The 18,074-nt window shown below is 53.2% G+C and overlaps 1 protein-coding gene and 1 long non-coding RNA gene across 3 annotated transcripts in view; both read left to right on the forward strand.

The window, feature by feature from the left end:
* The first annotated feature begins 3,489 nt into the window (after positions 1 to 3,489).
* The window catches only part of JAG1 (jagged canonical Notch ligand 1), a 35,643-nt gene continuing 21,058 nt past the window's right edge, over positions 3,490 to 18,074 (forward strand). Inside the window, exons 1-3 of one of the 2 annotated variants that reach the window (XM_019941431.3) lie at positions 3,490 to 4,075; positions 4,500 to 4,805; positions 13,378 to 13,429. In XM_019941431.3, coding sequence (XP_019796990.2) covers positions 3,995 to 4,075; positions 4,500 to 4,805; positions 13,378 to 13,429 — 439 coding nt within the window. In that variant the 5' untranslated portion in view covers positions 3,490 to 3,994. The remainder of the gene's footprint in view (positions 4,076 to 4,499; positions 4,806 to 13,377; positions 13,430 to 18,074) is intronic. The other variant, XM_004322269.4, reaches the window with a different exon arrangement.
* Positions 4,812 to 13,371, forward strand: LOC141276523 (uncharacterized). The gene is made up of 3 exons (XR_012326218.1): positions 4,812 to 7,583; positions 7,910 to 8,021; positions 8,318 to 13,371. It is a non-coding gene; the product is annotated as an uncharacterized lncRNA (long non-coding RNA).

The following is an 18,074-nucleotide window of genomic DNA, read 5'->3' on the forward strand; positions in this document are numbered from 1 at the left end:
CCATCCTTTATCCATCCATCAGTCCCTCTAATTTTTTATGCATTTCCAAGTTGAAAATATCATTTCTCTTCCCTCTGAATACTTCAGCACTCATGTAACTACTAACTCAAGTATTACATTTTTTTCTCTTTTGAACATGCAATGAAATGCACCAATCTTAAGTGTGCTGTTTAATGAATTCTGACAAGTGCAGACACCTGTGTAGCCCAAAGCCTTATCAAGAGACAGAACCTTATCCACCCCCAAGAAGAGGCCTCAAGCCCATCCCAGCTCTTCTCCACCCTCCCATCTCCCCAAGCAATCAGTCTTTCAATATTTTTTTGACCATAGATTAGTTTTGCCTGTTCTAGAACTTCAGAGAAATGGATTCAGACAGGATGTAGTCTTTTGTGTCTGGCCTCTTTCACTCAGCATGATATTTTTGAGATCATCCATGTTGTTGCATGTCACAAAGTTCTCAATAAATATTGATTTGCTGATTTTTATCGCAGATTTTATTAACCAGAGATTTAAGTCAACTAAATATATTTAAATACAGTTAGTATAGTTGAATGTCTTTTATTATGCCTTGGTTGGGGGGGTGTTCAGCACTGCTGTGTGTTGATGATTCAGCAAAGGTAGGGCAAGTTTTGTAGAAAAAGAAAAATGAGGCATCATCTTTTTAAAATTAAAGAAGGAAGATACCCAAAGACGCTTACAATTTGAACACATGAGACAGGCTAGACAGGAACTGGCCACCAGCCTCTGCCCTTCTTGCAGGTGTAAGTGTGATGGCTAAACGTAGCAGTTTTCACAGGAACATTTTTCTGGAATGGTCACTTACTATAGGCTACACCCAAAGGCAGGATGCAAAGTGGCCAAGGAGGAGTCTGCACATTTGAGTTTTTTCTGCAGTAGTTCCCCATTCTCCAGGGAGGGAGGCTGAGAACTGGATGGGAGGAAGTAGAGGGTAGAGCGTCCACTTGATGTCTGTTGTGGGAAACGTGACTGGCTTTTTGGGGGAGTACCAACTAGTTGCAAGAGTCTCAACTGAAAATTTTCCAAAGAATCCCCTCTAGCCCACAACTGTCTTCTCCAAAAGTAGGTTCCCAAGCTCAGGAAGGGTGAGGGGCACCATGCTCTTTGGCATGAGAATTTCATGTTTATTAGTGATTTGACATTTCTGTTAGGGTTAATCAGATAGTTTCCATCCCTTAGAAACCTATGTTCTCTTATTATTCAAGGGGGCTAAACTCACCTCTGGCCTGGAGCTGACCTCGGTTTACATGCACACCAGATCCCCACCTGGAGGCATCTGCCATCTCAGGTAGCCCTCTCGAGTTAAGTCAGGTGGCTGGATCTAAACTCTTCAGCTGACGGCCTGGCTCCTTTCTGAGGGGTGTGTGGAAAACAGGCCACAGGGGCACAGAATCAAAACAGGTTCAAATATGGGGAACTCCAAGGAATGCACATTTGAAGACCTTACCAGCCCTTCGTGAATTTTTTTCCCAGTACCAGCATTTTGCTTTTAAACCATTCCTTAGTACCCTAATTAGGGAAAATTTGGGGGTAGAGGTGAGAAGGGGCAGATAGGAGGTAGGGGAGATTGGTTTGTATGGAAACGTTGGTGAGAAAAGTCTAGATGGGATTACATATGACAACTGGATGTCTTGCATTTAGTATAATTGGGAAGAGTGGGGACTGCGGTACATCAAGACAAAACACCCACGTTGCTACTGCTTATGGTTCTGATCTTAGATATGTCCCTTCCAAAATATGGACTAGTTCTCTCATCAATGATCATCAAGATGGGACACATCACCATTAAGAAGGTGCCTTTCTGGGAATTCCCTGGGAGCCCAGCAGTTAGGCCTTTGTGCTTTCACTGCGGTCGCCGGGGTTCAATCCCTGGTCGGGGAACTAAGATCCTGCAAGCCACGTGGAATGGTCAATAAATAAATAAATAACAACGAAGAGAGAAGGTGCCTTTCTTAGGCTGTTAAAATGCCAAAATTCCTAAACCATCCTTGGTGACTTTGAACCAATGTCACGAGGTCAGTTAGCTGCTTTCTTTTATTCCCTAGCATGATGAGATCTAATACTGAAAACATTGTCCATGTTGATCCACCCATTAAATGCAGTAAATAAATAACCACAAATTAGCCACCGTTTTATTTTCTCATAACTCAGTATGTTGGAAAATATTTTCCTTTCACCCTTGCAGCCCATCATGCCCCACAGTTTCGGAGGGTTTGAGCCACGATCCGGCCCCTTTTCCTCAGGACGTACCCAATATAGGGGCCAAAATTTTGTCCACCTTTCAGGGGAAATCAGTCTTTTCCCTAAAGAGATCTCCTCCAACACAGCATTAGGTCCTCCCGCAGAGGGGTTGGCAGAGGCGTCTGCCAGCCCGCAGGTTTCCTTCGACCTTGGTTGTGACCTAGAGTGTCGCTGTTAATTGCGAGGCTCGCCTCAAGGTAGAAAATAGCATCGGTTTCCACTGCCACCCCAGAGAAGCCAAGTTCTGCTGCCGGGCGACGGCGGTGAGACAGTCTTCCAGGCTAGTCTCCGGCCACCCAGAGCTGCTCGGAGGCCGCCTACAGGTGCAATCCCGGCACTGCGGCCTGGGCAGCGGGACGGGGAGGGTGCGAGCCCCAGCCCATCTGCATCGCTGCCTGCCTCTTGCAAAGCCTGCGCAGGGCCCTCCCCCCCGCCCCTCGTGCCAGCCGCCCTCTGCCCCCGGCTTCCCCTCCTCTGCCCCGGCGCGGTTTGGAAAGGAAGCTGGGAGCCCTCCGAGGCTCCGCAGACTCGGGTTTGGAAGAGGGTAGGGCGCGGCCGAGGCTTCCCCTCGAATCTGCGGCCAGCCTGGCTCCGGGAAAGTTTTTCAAAGTTCCCAGCAGCGCCTGCCCAGGTCGCCTCCGCGGGGCGAGCAGACGGCGGCCAGCGCGCCAGCCTCGCCGCCGCCGCCAGCCGCGCGCTCTGGGCGACTCTCTCGCTCGCTAGCTTGCTCGCGGGAAGCCGGCCCGGCTCCCGGCGGGCAGGCCCTCCTCCCGGGGCGAAAGCCGCAGCTGACGCAGGCGGCTCGGAAGGCGGAAGCTGCCCCGCTCCGACTGCTCAGGCAGCGCCGCAGGGCCTACACCTGGGGCCCCGACGGGCGGCCAGAGGCGCCCGGCCCGAGGTGCCCGAGGGGGCGGTCCGCGCGGGGGGCCCCGGGCGTCTAAGTGGCTTAGCGCGTCCCAGAGCAACGGAGACCTTCCGTTCCTCCCCGCGCCCTACCCCCTACCCGCCTCCCGCCTGGCCCAAAGCGCCCGAGGGCGGGGGTCTGCGCTGGGCCCCCAGACGTCTACGCGTCCCTGCGCTTCCCTGAGCCCCCTGCCCCTTCCAAGTTCCTCCCTGTACTCCCCCACCCCATCCAACGGGAGGGAAGGGGCGTGTCGATGGTGGACACGCCCCTCATGAATATTAATAAGCGCGCATGCGCCTGCCAGGCGCGCTGGGTAGAGGTGGCTAGCCCCGGCCGCGGCTCCCAGACGGGCTCTCTGAGTCCCTCTCCGAGAGCCGGGCGGGCACGCGTCATTGTGTTACCTGCGACCGGCCCGCGAGCTGGGTTCGGGTTGTTTTTTTTTTTTCCTCCCCTCCCTCCCTCCCTCCTCTCTAAGCAGCTGATCTGAAAGGGAATAAAAGGCTGCGCATAATCATAATAATAAAAGAAGGGGAGCTCGAGAGAAGGAAAGAAAGCCGGGAGGTGGAAGAGGAGGGGGAGCGCCTCAAAGAAGCGATCAGAATAATAAAAGGAGGCCGGGCTCTTTGCCTTCTGGAACGGGCCGCTCTTGAAAGGGCTTTTGAAAAGTGGTGTTGTTTTCCAGTCGTGCATGCTCCAATCGGCGGAGTATATTAGAGCCGGGACGCGGCGGCCGCAGGGCCAGCGGCGACGGCAGCACCGGCGGCAGCACCAGCGCGAGCAGCAGCGGCGGCGGCGGCGGCGTCCCGAGTGCCCGCGGCGCGCGGTGCAGCGATGCGGTCCCCACGGACGCGTGGCCGGCCCGGGCGCCCCCTGAGCCTCCTGCTCGCCCTGCTCTGCGCCCTGCGAGCCAAGGTAAGAGCCTGCCGGGCCACTCTCCCGACCCGTCCTTTTCTTTCCCCGGACGCCTGCGGTTGAGCCTCTGGAGCGGGCTCGGTAGCCCTGGGGCGCCGGCTCCCGCCCCGGCCCCTGCGCCCAAGAAGCTGCACTTGGGCTGGGGGAGCCCCCTGGCTCCTAAATGTACACTCCAGGCTGGGCAGAGCGTGCGTTCGCTCCGCTCTTGCTCCCGGGGTGGGGGGGGCAGTCGTATCGGTTTGCTCCCACTCTAGCCTCTCAAGCCCGGGAATCACGTTGAGTCCTTGCACCCAGTTTTGTAAAATTATTTTCACTTGGCGCCAAGGGCTCGTCGGGGCGGGCGGGGACGGAGTCGCCACTTCCACCCCCGAAGAAAACAACTTTCCCCTGCGCTGACCTCCCTCCCTCCCTCTCTCGCCGGCAGGTGTGCGGGGCCTCCGGCCAGTTCGAGTTAGAGATCCTTTCCATGCAGAACGTGAACGGGGAGCTGCAAAACGGGAACTGCTGCGGCGGCGCCCGGAACCCGGGGGACCGCAAGTGCTCCCGCGACGAGTGTGACACGTACTTCAAAGTGTGCCTCAAGGAGTACCAGTCGCGCGTCACGGCCGGGGGGCCCTGCAGCTTTGGCTCAGGGTCCACGCCTGTCATTGGGGGCAACACCTTCAACCTCAAGGCCAGTCGTGGCAACGAACGCAACCGCATCGTGCTACCTTTCAGTTTTGCCTGGCCGGTGAGTGACGGCCGGGGGGCGGACGGACAGTGGTTTGCACCCGTGGGCCGAGCTCTGCTTTCTCTTGCTAGAGGAGAGGGATTTAAAGGGCCTTGGCTGGAAGCTCGGCGCTAACCCGGGATGTCTCTGTGGTGGCGGGGTTAGGGAGCCGAGGCTCTGTAGCTAGATCTCGGCAGGCCCCAGCCCCAGTGCTTTTTGCTAAGCGCACGAAAGTGGGACCCCAGAGCGGATGGTGGGGCAAGGCTCCTAGGAAGGCCGGTTGAAACTTACAACGTGAAGGCCCGAGAGTAACCGTCCGAGCCAGGAGGTCATTATAGATGATCTTTGCTCAGCCTTATTAAACCTGATGCGCCGGGGAAGGCGGCTCGGCACAGTTGTGGCCTCCGAACGCCGTCCAAATTGGCACCCTCGCGTTTCCCGTGAGCAGCCGGGAGGGCGGGTGTGTCCTTCCTGGAGGGTGTGGGGAGCCCACTTCCCGCTGCTCCCCGGGAGATTTCGGTGCGTGCGGGGGCGCGCTCTGGGCTGAGTGTAAGGCCGGGGGGCGGCCGCCGCCGGGGGGGCGGCCGGGCTTTCCCCAGAGCTGCGGGCACGGGAGCCACCCGCCCCCTGTCGGCCCCTTCCTGCCCTCGCCCCCGCGCGGCGTAGCCCTTGTGGCCTCACTAACAGCGGTTCCCGGGCTCTGGAACAGCTGTGTTTGCAAACTTCCCCGGGAAGGGCGGGGGTGCGCCCTCGTCCGGTGGGCGCGCGGGCCCCGCGAGCGTCGGGGGGCGTGCCGAGGCCTGGAAGGGGCGACCCGAGCGAGGCAGCCCCTGCGGGTGCAAGTGCACAGACCCACGACTCCGGAGCCGCTCGAGGCTCGGGCCCCGCTGGCCGATCCTGTAGCGAGGCCCTGGCAACGTCTCGAAATGGGTGGAAGGAAGATGAGTGTGATTGCAGAAGGGGAGGAAAGGGGAAAATGTTGGTGCCCTCTGCCCCGCTCCTGCCGTCCAGGAGGCGTGACTCAGTACCAGGATTGGGGCTTGGCCCGGCCTGTGCTGGGCGGGTGGGTGGTGAGAGGGGGAGGTCGGTGCCCTGGGGAATACTCTTCGCCACGTGCTCTGATGGGGCGCACTCTGCTGCCTCCTATCGCGGGCTAGGGCTGCAATCGCAACTGTGAGAAGGGAGGGGAGAGAGTCAGCCTTGGAGTATGTGAGAAGCTCGGGGTGCCTCTCAAGGCCCACGTTGACTGGGGCTGGCGTTATAAAGTGCCCTCTGCCTGGGTGGGATGAGACATTTATCAGAACATGCCATTAAAAGGGGCTTATAAAAACCTGTGGTTTGTGGAATTCTCTGAGAATGGAGGACTGAGTCTGTTGTGGGATCTCATTTTTACAAAGAGTGTTTATCTTGTTTGTTAATCCCCTTTAGGGAGAACTTTAAGCTAAAGAGGTTGGCCGCTTTTTAATCTGGCTGGGCCCAAGTTGACTGTGACGACTGACCGCCCTTGCCCTTGTCCGTGTGTTTGGAGGTAGGGGGAAGGGGCCTGCAGGTGGTTACACCCGCCTGGAGGATCAGTCCGGAGCCCCTCGCTTTTCACAAGACCATAAAAGGAATCTTATTACTGATGTGGAAAAGCTGCAGGGCTGGCTGAGGTTCCTCTTGGAGAGGAGGGTCAGAGAAACGGCTGGGATGAACACAGGGAGCCTTGCTCCCCTGGCTGGCTGGGGAAAGTGACCCAGAAGGTGTGTCTGCCTCCTTTTGACACTTGGCAGAGAGCCCGAGATGGGGAAGAGCGGCAGTGGTGTGTGAGGGCAGGGAGACGATTGATTTGCTGGTGCTCGTCTGTGGTTTCAGGCCCCGCGGGTCACCAACCATGAAATAGACTCTCGGCTTTTCTAGAATGGGGGAGACGGCTGGAGCTCACACTGAGAGTGTGGTTCTTTTGAAGCTGGGCCAAATGCCTGCTTCCCTCCTAAACAAGTCCCCACCCCACCGCCCCAAAAAGGCCTGCTGTGCAGCGTAAGCTTGACTTCCCAAGAGAGAGTGGAGGTGGGGTGTGCCGTGTTATTTTCCCCAGCACGGTTGGAGAAACACCACTGTCTGTAACTTTCAAGAATGATTCCAGTGTGAGTGTTAACTGAAGTGAAAGCACTTAGGTAGCTGGATTAGTACCGAAGTAGATCGCACAGCTTCACTCAGTTTGGCAATTAAATATTAGTGAGCGTGTCTATTTAAAGCTGATATCTTAAATAGGTAATAGCTGAACTTGGTATAGAATTCAAGATGGAACAAGGAGGATACAGGGTTTAAAAAAAAAAAATCTAAACTACCTTGGACTTCCTGGCCCCTAAGCTTCTAACCCTTAGGCAGCCACAATTAGTGTCCATGTGGTTCCTCCCAAGTTTGCTGACAGTGGCAGAGAGGTGGTTCAGGGTGCACAAAAGAAGGTCACTTTAGAAGGTGGTGTAATTATGTGTTTTGTCTGGAATTAGGGCCCCAATCAAACAACTGCTTGTGTTCTGAAGAGGAAGAGGAGAAAACGATTTGGTCAGATCTGAAGTGTAATCCACAGGCCAGTGTCCTTGTGAGAAGCTCTGTGGTGTGGGCCTGCCCTCCAGACAGTATCTGATTGTGTCCCACTTGGGGTCCACTGCCCGAGCCGCAGCCTGGTGATGGTTTTCTTTCGTGGCTTCTAATAAGCATAGCAGTGCTGCTCAGAGGGGCTTGACTTGAAGCAACTAGTCTGATTTATGATCCTCCAATCAGGGGACCCAGTGATAAGACCATGCATTATCGGAGGTAATTAGGCTCAACGGGAAATGATTGGGGAATAACCATTTAGAAATCACTGAAATGGTTAAGTTGCACTTCCCAAAATTAGTACTAAATCCCAGGAGTGCCTGATAATTAAAAGTACATTAGTGTAATTACCACTACCCAGTCCCAAAAGCTTTTTAGGAACTCCAGAGCCCCAGTTAGCTGTACTGATGCTTTGCTGGCCCTGGAGTGAAGTGAATCTGGAGAAATTTGGGGGGAAGCAGTTCAGGTACCTGGTCTCTTGGCCTCATATTTAAATGCCATTGACATTGACAAAAGGCTTGCTGAGATCAACTTCCATCTTTTAGGAAAACCCAGTGAAGTGTGATTCTTGCATACCAGAGGGATGCCAGCTTTGGCATCACACTTGAGGCCTGAATGACCAACGGCCAGGGGTTTGGGTAAATCGGATGCTATAAGGTTAGTCGCAGACCGTAACTGACATGCCCTTGCCTTTATGCCTTCCTCTGTGCTCTCGGGTCCCTAGGCCTCCGCAGATGGGTAGCCACGTGGAGGGATGGGATTCTCATTTGAACTGGCTCCTCTCTGCAGTCAGACTGTGCCACCCACGTGGTCAGCATGCGTGCATACAAATAGCACACGTGTGTACGTGCTCAGAGCAAGCGACTTTCTGTGTATGGGGAAAACACCCTTTGCCCTAAGATACCTACCTCGAACTAAAGTGATGAAATGATATGTCTGCATTGCAAAACCAGGCTGGAGAGAAAGTTGAGCTATGCCTGCTTTGTACTGAGTGTCTGCAGAATGGCTACTCCCCCCATGGAATCCCTATTCAAGGTACTTGGTTTCTGATCGTTCTTTCCTCTTCCAGGTGTAACCTCTGTGTGTTCTTCCTCCTTGTTGTCTTGTTTCTTAGCAACTTATTCAAACCTCCAGTACTTATAGGAGTTTACAACCCACCAGCTCCACACCCATAATTCTACAGGGACTTCAAGCATTTTTCAAGAATGGTGAAGCTTTTGGCATGGAGGCTGTTTGGGGGAGTTGGATGGTTAAGGAGGAGAGGCAGCAGCCACTTACAAAGCATGTAGCCTCCCAGAAAGCCAGCAATCTGAATGCTGCCTAAAATCTTTACAGCAAATAGTTGTAAGGGACCTTTTGGATGGAAGGTATGTGGAAAGTTTAGCATAGAGGAAAAATGTTATTCATGAAAAAACGAAGCCAAGGCAACAGGGAGTCTTCACGTCCTGATCTGAAAACAGGAATGCAAACAGAGGTCTTGGCCGGATTCATAGCAGCCACTGGCCCATTGTAGGAGGGCCAGAACCTGGTTCCAATGCCAGGCTTTCGAGATTAGTTACAGTGTAAGAATGCGTAATCTCTGGATATGCATACAATCAGCATGGTAATCCATAAAGGCAAATATTCCTGAGAACTCCCCCTTGGTAAGCGTTCAGAGGCATGTTCCTACGCTCTGCCCCTTCAACCCCCAGGGTGAGGTTCCAAGCTGCCCCAGCTTTTAAATACATTTAAAAAAAAAATTAGCCCTAAACAAACCTAACCTAGTTTTCAACTTTAGGAAGATGTTTGTTTTAGTATGCATGGGAAGTGATGATTCTTGTGTTCTCTAGAATGGTAGAGGCGGAGGGGTTGGGTTCTGGGTTCAGAAATATCCTGCCTCAAGCTTGGCATGGGGCGGGGGTGAGTGGCTGTGTTGTGACTTCTTGCTGGTTTCTGATCACCGCGTGCACTACCCTGCCCTGTGGCCCTTGTTTCTGTGGCACCAGTGACATTTGTCTCTGGTGCACTGCGTGTGCTGGGAGGACACAACAGCGTGGCTCACAGTGGTTAAAAGTGGCACATAAATAGTCAAACATTCAGGGCCCTCCATCAGTTCAGCCCAGTCTTTATGCGCTTCTGGTAAACGAGTAGAAAGGCATCTTGTTCAGGCTTGCTCTGTGTGAACCGGACGGTTGTGCTTGGCTGGTTTCTCGGTATTCTATCTATTAACCTCGCCACCCTTTTGTAACTGGTGCATTTAATTATCAGTGGGATGCTTTTCAAACAGGTAGGGGTAATGATGGGAAAGGGGGTGGGGGGCCTCTCATTGAGAGTCTCAAATCTGGATATGAGCTTCGGGGCCCTGCTTGGTGAGTCTTTGAGGTGGGCTTTCATGAGAAAATCACCCTTTGTAACCAGATCAGACTCTATTGAAATGTCAAGCCCTGCAGACTAAATTGCTTTCTGTGACTGAGGTCTCAGCCGGGATGCCATGGGGTGGCTGTCCTCCCTCCGTGCCTCACCTTGCCCAAACCCTGCCACACATGAATCGTTGGAGCGAGCGTGCATGTACCCACTCATGACATCTCTGGAGCCTTTATTGAATACGTTTGTGCTCGGAATGTTTTATACTCCGGCCACCCAGATGCAGGCAGGACAATAGTGTGGCCGAATTGACTGAAATGAGGATTACGGGGAATAATGCAGCCGCTGCACAAATAATGCAGATACAGGGCCAGCCACAGGAAGCGACAGTTGAGTCAGCAGAGCACAGGGCCCCAGACCGACCTGGGGCCGATGCCTCTGTACAATGGCCCTGTGGGCGCTCCCAGGGCGCGCTCCCTGCCGCCTGCTCTGCAGCCCGGGCTTTTGGATGCCGCACGTGTGCCATTTGCGTGGTGGGCTGTTTGTGTCCATCAGCTTGGCAGGAGGGGAAGCAGCAGCTTCTCAGGGCTCGGTTTGGCTGCCACTGTTGCCAGGAAGAGGAAGCTCTCAGCTGCCAGCACAATTACCTTTGTTTCTCACATCCCCCCTTCTTAATATGGCAATTAAGTGCTTACCACTCCGCCCGGTGCCAAGGTAACCACCATGGGGCTGGATGGGCGCGGAACACAGGCCTCCCGCAGCCCCAATGCCAAGGGCGGGAGGAGGCGCCGGGGGCCCTTCAATGCCAGGACCCTCCTGGAGGTAGAGTTCCATGGGCATCCTCCCCAGAGGTTCTCCTAAAAGCTGACCATTGCTCCTTCCTGCTACACGAGAGGGAGAACCAGCTGCCGTGTTGCCAGGTTTCCCTGGAGCTGGGAAGGACAGAAGCGATTCACACTGTGAAGCCAGACTGAAGATCTGCTGGCTGCCCATCCCTCCTGCTTTACCCCAGGCCATTTTTCTGGAAAAAATGTAAGGAAAAATAGACGAATGCCAGGTAGCTTTTTATAAGAATCCTGTTCTCCTAGTTTGAAACCAAGAAAAATCCAGGTGTTTGCTGTCTTTTATGTTTTTTGCGGGTTTTCTTTTTTTTTTGTATGAACTTGTTAATAAGTTGAAACACCTGCCTGTCGTCTCGCCTGCACCCCTTCCCAAGCCGTGAGAAGGGCCCTGGGACTTGGCCTTTCTAGGGTTAGGTTTGCAGTGGCCGCTTGGGTGTGGCGTGATTGTAGTGGATGCCAGTTTGGGGCCTGGTACCTGGCCTTGCTGGCATAAGGTGCACAGGATCTGGATCCCGGAGTCGGGATGTACATTCTGGGATGTACCGAGGTCAAGCGTGGGCCTGGGAAAACTTAAAGTTCCCTAGCAACCAATAATCATTGCCAAATTATCTCGATTGTGTGGGGCTGGAGTGGGAGCTTAAGAGTGCCTCCTAATAGGAGCCTTGGAGAGAATCCTTTTCTCTGAAGGCTGGGTGGGAGGAATCCTTCTGCCCCAGGAGGCGAGTCCTAGAACCACAGTCCCTTCTCTGAAACAAGGGAGAGAGACGGTCGAGGGCTGCTGCTTGAATTTTCTACCAACGCCTCGTTGTCAGTGCTGCAGCCCCCAGCCCCTGCCCCACCTTCACCTCCTAGAAGGCCGTTCATGGGGAAATCATGATGCCAGCTGGTGTCAAGGGCTCTGTACTCCTCTTTCCCCTCAAGGTGGGGCATGTTGGTCAGCGACTTCTGAGGTCTCCCAGTTCTGGAAGGATGAGTCCGGGGGAGAGCCTGGCCTTCTAGATCTTGTGCAAGAACCAAGGATGCCCTCGCCCTTGAGCTTTAAGCAGAGTTACTACTGTCACACCAGCTCGGTCCCGTGATGCCTTCCCTTTCCGTGGGGTTGTGGGCATAGTATGTGTTCAGTGCCTGTACAAGTCTGAACAAACTCCCGGGTACCAGTGCATTTAATCAGAGGATTAATGACAACAATATGTGGAAGTGGAGAACGTGGGTCTCGACGTGACCAGCAAATGAAGGGCTTCATTATCCAGAATCAGACCCACATCTGGCCTCATTTGGACTTGGCTGTCATGTCAAATCAGTAGAGAAACCTCTAATTTCTTGGTGTTCTCAGGGAAGAGCCTGGTAATTTGTAGGAAGTCCTAAGAAACACAGAGGCAGTAAATAAGGTGTAACTTCCACTAATAAAACACCAGTGACGACAGCAATGAATTTGGACCTCTGGCCACTTGCAGGAGAGGGCTGGGTATGTGCCCCGGCTTGCCCAGTTTTGCTTGCTTTTCTGAGCATTTTCCCACAGTTATCAGTGAGCGAAATGGAATCCTCCTCTGCTTTGAGTATGAAACATATTTCGGCTGAATTCCAAGGCGGGGTCTATCACAAGATATTTTTATGTTCAGAGACCTGCTGGGTTGCTGTGTGAGCAGTAAGCTTGCTTTGAGTTATGAATGAAGTTCCTTTTTCTTTTTTTTCTTCCCCCCTCTGTTTTTGCCTTCACCTCGTAGGTGGCACTGTATTATTTGATCAATATACGCTACTATTTCCGACGTACTGGTACCTGCCATTGACAAGGCGGGGATACATAAAAGGGTTCATGTGCCTTTCCTCCCTACTCTCTACCCCTTTAGATACGTTTCCCCAGCACCAAGATAGCAGAAGTTTTCTTGAAACCCTGGTGTTTTGTGAGACCGACCTCATTCTAAATTACAAATGAAGATTTGAGTAAAAGTGGGAATTTGCTAATGGCTTGGATTTGGCAGTGGTGGGGGGCACGGGGAGGAGGTGGAATTCTGAGATAAGCCTGGAAGATAAAAGGTACCTTCAGTAGAATGGCTGGCATCCCGCCAGTGTCCAGGGAATTTGTTTAGTTAGTGGACTCTGATTATTCCTGGAATGTTAGATCTTATTGACAGATAAGTTTATCAATAAAATACAACCCATGGGGTGCAGCTCTTTCTTCCTTTTATACTTTGGTCCCTAGAGTCCGCCCCCCCTGCACCCCCAAGTTAGGTTACCGCCTTTGTCTTCAGAGTCTATTTGCACCTACCCACCCCTCCTGCTTCCTGGAGTCACCTGATACTTGTGGGAGCCGAGATGGTCTCACACAGACAGGGCTTTCAAAGGGGTTCTGCAAAGGAAAAGGGGCCTCCCTGGGGACCTCCCCACCAGGGCCCAGAGTGTAACAGCAATCCCTAGCCCTCCTCACTGGGTGAGCGCCTCCACTCCCAGGTACAAACACCTGGTTTGGTTAGCTTAGAATCAATTCTTTGTGTGGTTTTCTCAAGCACGAGGGTTAGAGTATGGAAAGTTTAGGAAAAGCATACGCAAAGTGTTCACAAGTCTAGGGAGATGGCATTTCTTGGTCGGGACCTTAGGCTGCCTGCATGAGGACCACGGTGGGCCCGGTGTCTTTTGCCACCCTGGGGTGGGTGCTAGGGGGAGGGGTGGGGAGCCGGTCTGGACCTAAACACCCAAGACCTCACTTGGACAGCAAATACAGTTTCCATTTTGGCTGCATGGTTTTGTTTGGCAGGGAGGCCGAGAAGGCCTGACCTTTGCGAGCTGACCCCCGTTTCTGAATACTGAGCTGTTGTTTATCTGTGTTACAGAGGTCCTACACTTTGCTTGTGGAGGCGTGGGATTCCAGCAATGACACTGTCCGTAAGTATCACAGCCATGGGCTGAGCGCGTGAGTCTGGAAGCACAGAGCTTGGCACCCGGTGCATGTCAGAGCTGGACAGAGCTGTCCCCAGGCTGCTTCAGAGCTCTTCTGCCACTGCCCCTGCCTCTCCGCCCACCCCCCACCCCCCCACCCCGCCGTGGAGTCTTTTTCCATCAATTCCCCTAGAATTTTCGCTTGGAACATTAAGTGACCAGGACAGATCGCCAGTTAACTCAGTCCCTGAATACGGCCCCTAGATTATCTTTGGGATAGAGATCTTAATGGTTTTACAACTCTAAAACCTTGTAGACTTGCGAAAGGATCAAAGTAGTGACTTTTTAAAAGTCCATTTAAAGTTTAAGTGAGCATTTAATCTCTCATCGGAAAGATAAAGCCTGAAGAGGTGGCTTTGGGCTCTAAAGACCGACCTTGAATTTCACTTGTTGGGCAGGTGAGCCCCCAGCCGGTCAGGGTTTCCCACACTGTGCATGACAGGTGTTCCAGTGCCTCACGGCCATCACACTGGCCTTGTCCCCTTCTGAAAGGTGGCTCTGTTCTCAGCGCAGGCTGCTTTTCAGGGCTGCTGGGAGTGGGTGGGTGCTGGGGTCAGGGGAAGCCCTAGAGGATGCCAGTAGAAACGGCAGCATCTGTCTGGCTTAGAACGGAGTCTTTGCTCTTGGATTGTAGCTTCAAAATACGTTTCCCCTCCCTCGCTGAGACTGCCAGCCAGTTCCCTTTTTGCCAGCAGGATCTGGGTGGTTGTCATGGGAAAACTTGATTCACGCTGAAACCTGAGTCTGCGCAAGAGGAGGGGTTGACCGGCCTGGTGTCTCTGTGTGCCCCCCGATCCCATCCCTCTGCGTGTCTCATCCTCTCTGACCCTTGGTGTGTTTGCTGCTAAGAACATTTCCCCCTCTTCTCGCCTGCTTTTTTCTTCCTGACTCTGGGACTGGTGAATAACCAGAGAGGGCACAGTGAGGGCTTAGAATCCAAGCCACTGCCCACCTGTCTCGCTGGCCCACCTTGAGCCGCTCGATCACTGCTGAGCCCCGGTTGCCAGAAGCTTCAGGCCGTTTGGGTCACTCCTTGTGCTTTGGCATCTGAAGTCCAGATCCGTGGACCTTCCTCCCCGAGTGATACCCCCGTCCTGCTGTTGGTGGAGGGAGGGGAGGCAGTGACCTGCCTGGGCTGTGGCTGATGCCAGTCCGGGTCCTGGGCACCTGTTTGTTCTCTGTTCCCTCCCCTGCCACACGCGTTGTGGGCTGGGTGAGCGTTATGTCGCTGACCTGCTTACAATGGTAACTGTACATTGGGAAGATGGGGGAGGGGGAGGGGGATACAGGCTCTTCAGATGTCCTGGTGCAGATGTTAATACAGGCTGGCCGGTGGCGTGAGCATCCTTGAGGTTGACCCTGGCTCCTGGTAAGAGCTGGGTTAGGACACCTGGCAGGGTGTACAAGGGGCCCCTAGTGTTTGCAGGGCCCTTCCTGGGCCTTCCACCAGCCCACGGGTCAGGTAGCTGTTCCTCCAGAAGCTGGTGCCCCTCCAGAGCTGCCCACGGTTGTCTGCCCCATTTTGGGGCTCTGGAGCCTCTCCTCTCTTGCTAAGAGGTAAAATCACTGCAAGGACACAGGAAGACGTGGAGTAGAGATAAAGGGCGTTCAGGCCTCTACTCTTGAAGGAGAGGGGTTGCCTCAAAGTCACGGAATGCCCACTGCGGGGCATTGAGCCTCACTTTTTTTTTTTTTTTTTTTTTTTTTTGCGGTACGTGGGCCTCTCACTGTTGTGGCCTCTCCCGCTGCGGAGCACAGGCTCCGGACGCGCAGGCTCAGCGGCCATGGCTCACGGGCCCAGCCGCTCTGCGGCATGTGGGATCTTCCCGGACCAGGGCACGAACCCGTGTCCCCTGCATCGGCAGGCGGACTCTCAACCACTGCGCCACCAGGGAAGCCCGAGCCTCACTTTTGTGACCCTGGTGAGGAGGGATGGGGGTTTGCTGGGAGTGGCTTATCCACGTGCTTGTGCAGCCTCCCTTTTGTGATGCTTCCAAGGTATCTCGGATTCCAGCATATTCAGAACCAAATGTGTCATCTTCCCTCCCCAGAAGCAGAGCCCGCCTAGGGCCCTTTACGGACGACTGGCACCAGCATTTGAACGCCCATTACCATAAGCCAGAAATCTGGACAGCACCTCCTGTGTACCACCCTCTCTTAGCATCAGTATCTAACCCACCTCCAAGTTCTGCAAATCTTATGTCCAGTGCTCCACACCCAATCCTGACAGGGTTTGCCTCCCTCCACCTCCCCTGCTGCTACCCTGGTCCATGTCACCATCTGCTTACCCCTGAATTCTTACAGTAGCGGCTGAATTAATGCACCCCTATCTACTCTGGTCCACCTCCAGCGCTTTCTCCATTCTCCTGCCATCTTGATCTTTTCAGAGCATAACATTGGAGTGTCACCTTTACTGAGAGCCACTTGGTAACTTCCTGTTGCCCTCGGGACAGATCTTTGTGTGGCCCCAAAGCCCCTTGCATAGCCCAGTCTTGTCTCCCTGCCAGCTCCATCTCACATGCCACGTTGTCATCTGTCATACCTGTATTCTCTCAAACCCCACCAGTCAACTTTCTGTCCTCAAATGCATCACATTCTCTCCTGCCTCAGGGCCTTTGCACGTGCTGTTCACACTGCCTGGAATGTTTTGCTTTTACTCCCTTCACCCTCTGTCCCTCCCAAGGCACTGTCCTCCGTGAGGGCAGACGCTGAGGTTGTGTAGCAACCCAACTGGGGTTGGCTGCTCTTTGGGGACCAAACAAGGCTTCAGATTAGAGGCAGAGCCCTGAGCTTGGGAACAGAGAATTCCTTCTCACGTCCGCTCTGCAATGAACCCTTGGGAGCAGAGCCTGGCCCAAGTGAAACCCAGGTGATGTACACATGTTAGAAAGTATTTCTGAGGCCAGCCCTCCAAGGTCGTTGCTATTGCATTTCAGCACTGCACTATATAAGGGTGCAGATCTTACTCTGTCCCCCAGAGCAAATGATTTCAGTTTCTCGTTCTGATCAATAGATATGTAAACACAGGTTGGCATACTTAGGACCAGGTTTCCCTTATACTGTAGCCTTCTTGGTTAAGCCTTCTTGGTTAAGGTTTGTGGTTGGCGTGGTTGCAGGATTCTGCTCAGACTCGCCTCTCATCCCCTCCTCCTTGGCCTGCAAGGCTGTTGTGGGTTCTTCGTGCTCCATCTTCATGCAGTTCAAGGTTGTAGGAAGGCCTGGTAGTATCCCCTTCCAATCTTAAAGCTGGGCTATCAACTGAACTACCCCAAAAACACTGGTAATGCCCTGAGCTGATAGGAAGTGTGATTCAGGCAACAGCAGCTTAGAAGAAGCAACTCTGTAATCCAGATGCCAGAAAGTGTGTCACAGACACATTCAACTCCCTCTGGGCCCTTAGGAAAAATCTGTCACGCAGGTGTGAAGTTAGTTATACAGACCTGTTAGCCCCATTGAGGATTCTGAAATGATGTCTTCACAGCATTTCTCGGAAATAGAGAGCATACCAAACCACTGACTGACATGTCAACCTGTGCCTTTAGGATAACCCCGGACTCTTGTCTGAATTGCTTGTTGTTGCAGCCTGCCTGAGAAGGCTAGTGTGTTTAAGTAATCCCTTTATTAAGATCTCATCATCACATGGTAATAGCTCACTACACTTTTTCATTGAACCAGCAGAGGAAGCACACTGTTAATGCAGGGACATTTTTGTCATTCTTTGGCCCGTGTTTATTTGCAAAACTCAGGTTAGGAAAGCGTCCTCTGCAAGCGCTTCATGCGTGCCGGGGTGTAGGTCTGCAGGTATGCAGGCTTGTTCAAGGCCCGTCTTGCCCACAGGTAAAGAGCCCAGAGGGTGAGGGCTGGGGCGCTGTTGGAAGTGGAGTGTGGCCGAAGCTGCCCAGGAGTGCCCGTCTCCTGGTCGCCTGTGGGGTTTGCCTAGCCTTGCAGATGAGCACAGGCCTAGAAAAACGGGTGTATGTGGATAAGAATCACAAAGACACTGCAAGCAGGTCCTAACGGTCTCTCCAAGGTGGCCTTGAATTTGACAAGGCGTCAAGGGTTGGTGCTGGCAGGTTTAAGAAAACAAACACAGGACCAGGGTGGGTGCTGACTCGGGGCCTTGCTTCCTTTTCACGCCCCTCCCCTGAACTCCTGGCACCTGGAGTTTGGAGCTATTTTTGTACCTGTCTCTTCTCATACTAAGTGATAGGTGACCCCAGGGCAGGGACCACTTCTTCCTCCTGGACCTGTCTGGGCCCCAGGCGTGTCTCTTTTCCTCAGTAGGCGCTCTTTAAGGAGCCTGACCCTCAGTCTACCTGTCTGTAAACTGGGATGAATGCTTTTCCCATCTGCCTTCTGGGCAAAGGTGAAAGGTGAAATGCATCAAGTTCATGGTATTGTTACTTAAATGCCAGCTTAAGAGGTGACAAAGTTTATAATTAAAAAAAAATTACTCTTTGGCTTCCAGTGAAGAGTTTGGAAATAGACACAGCCTTTCTAAAGCAAGACACAAAACTCTAAAGCCAGAAAATAAAGATTGCTAACCTTTACCTGGAATAATGAAATTTCTTCAAGAATAGCCTTCCATAAG

Source organism: Tursiops truncatus, chromosome 15 (genome assembly GCF_011762595.2).
Source record: "Tursiops truncatus isolate mTurTru1 chromosome 15, mTurTru1.mat.Y, whole genome shotgun sequence".
NCBI classification, from domain to species: Eukaryota; Metazoa; Chordata; class Mammalia; order Artiodactyla; family Delphinidae; genus Tursiops; species Tursiops truncatus.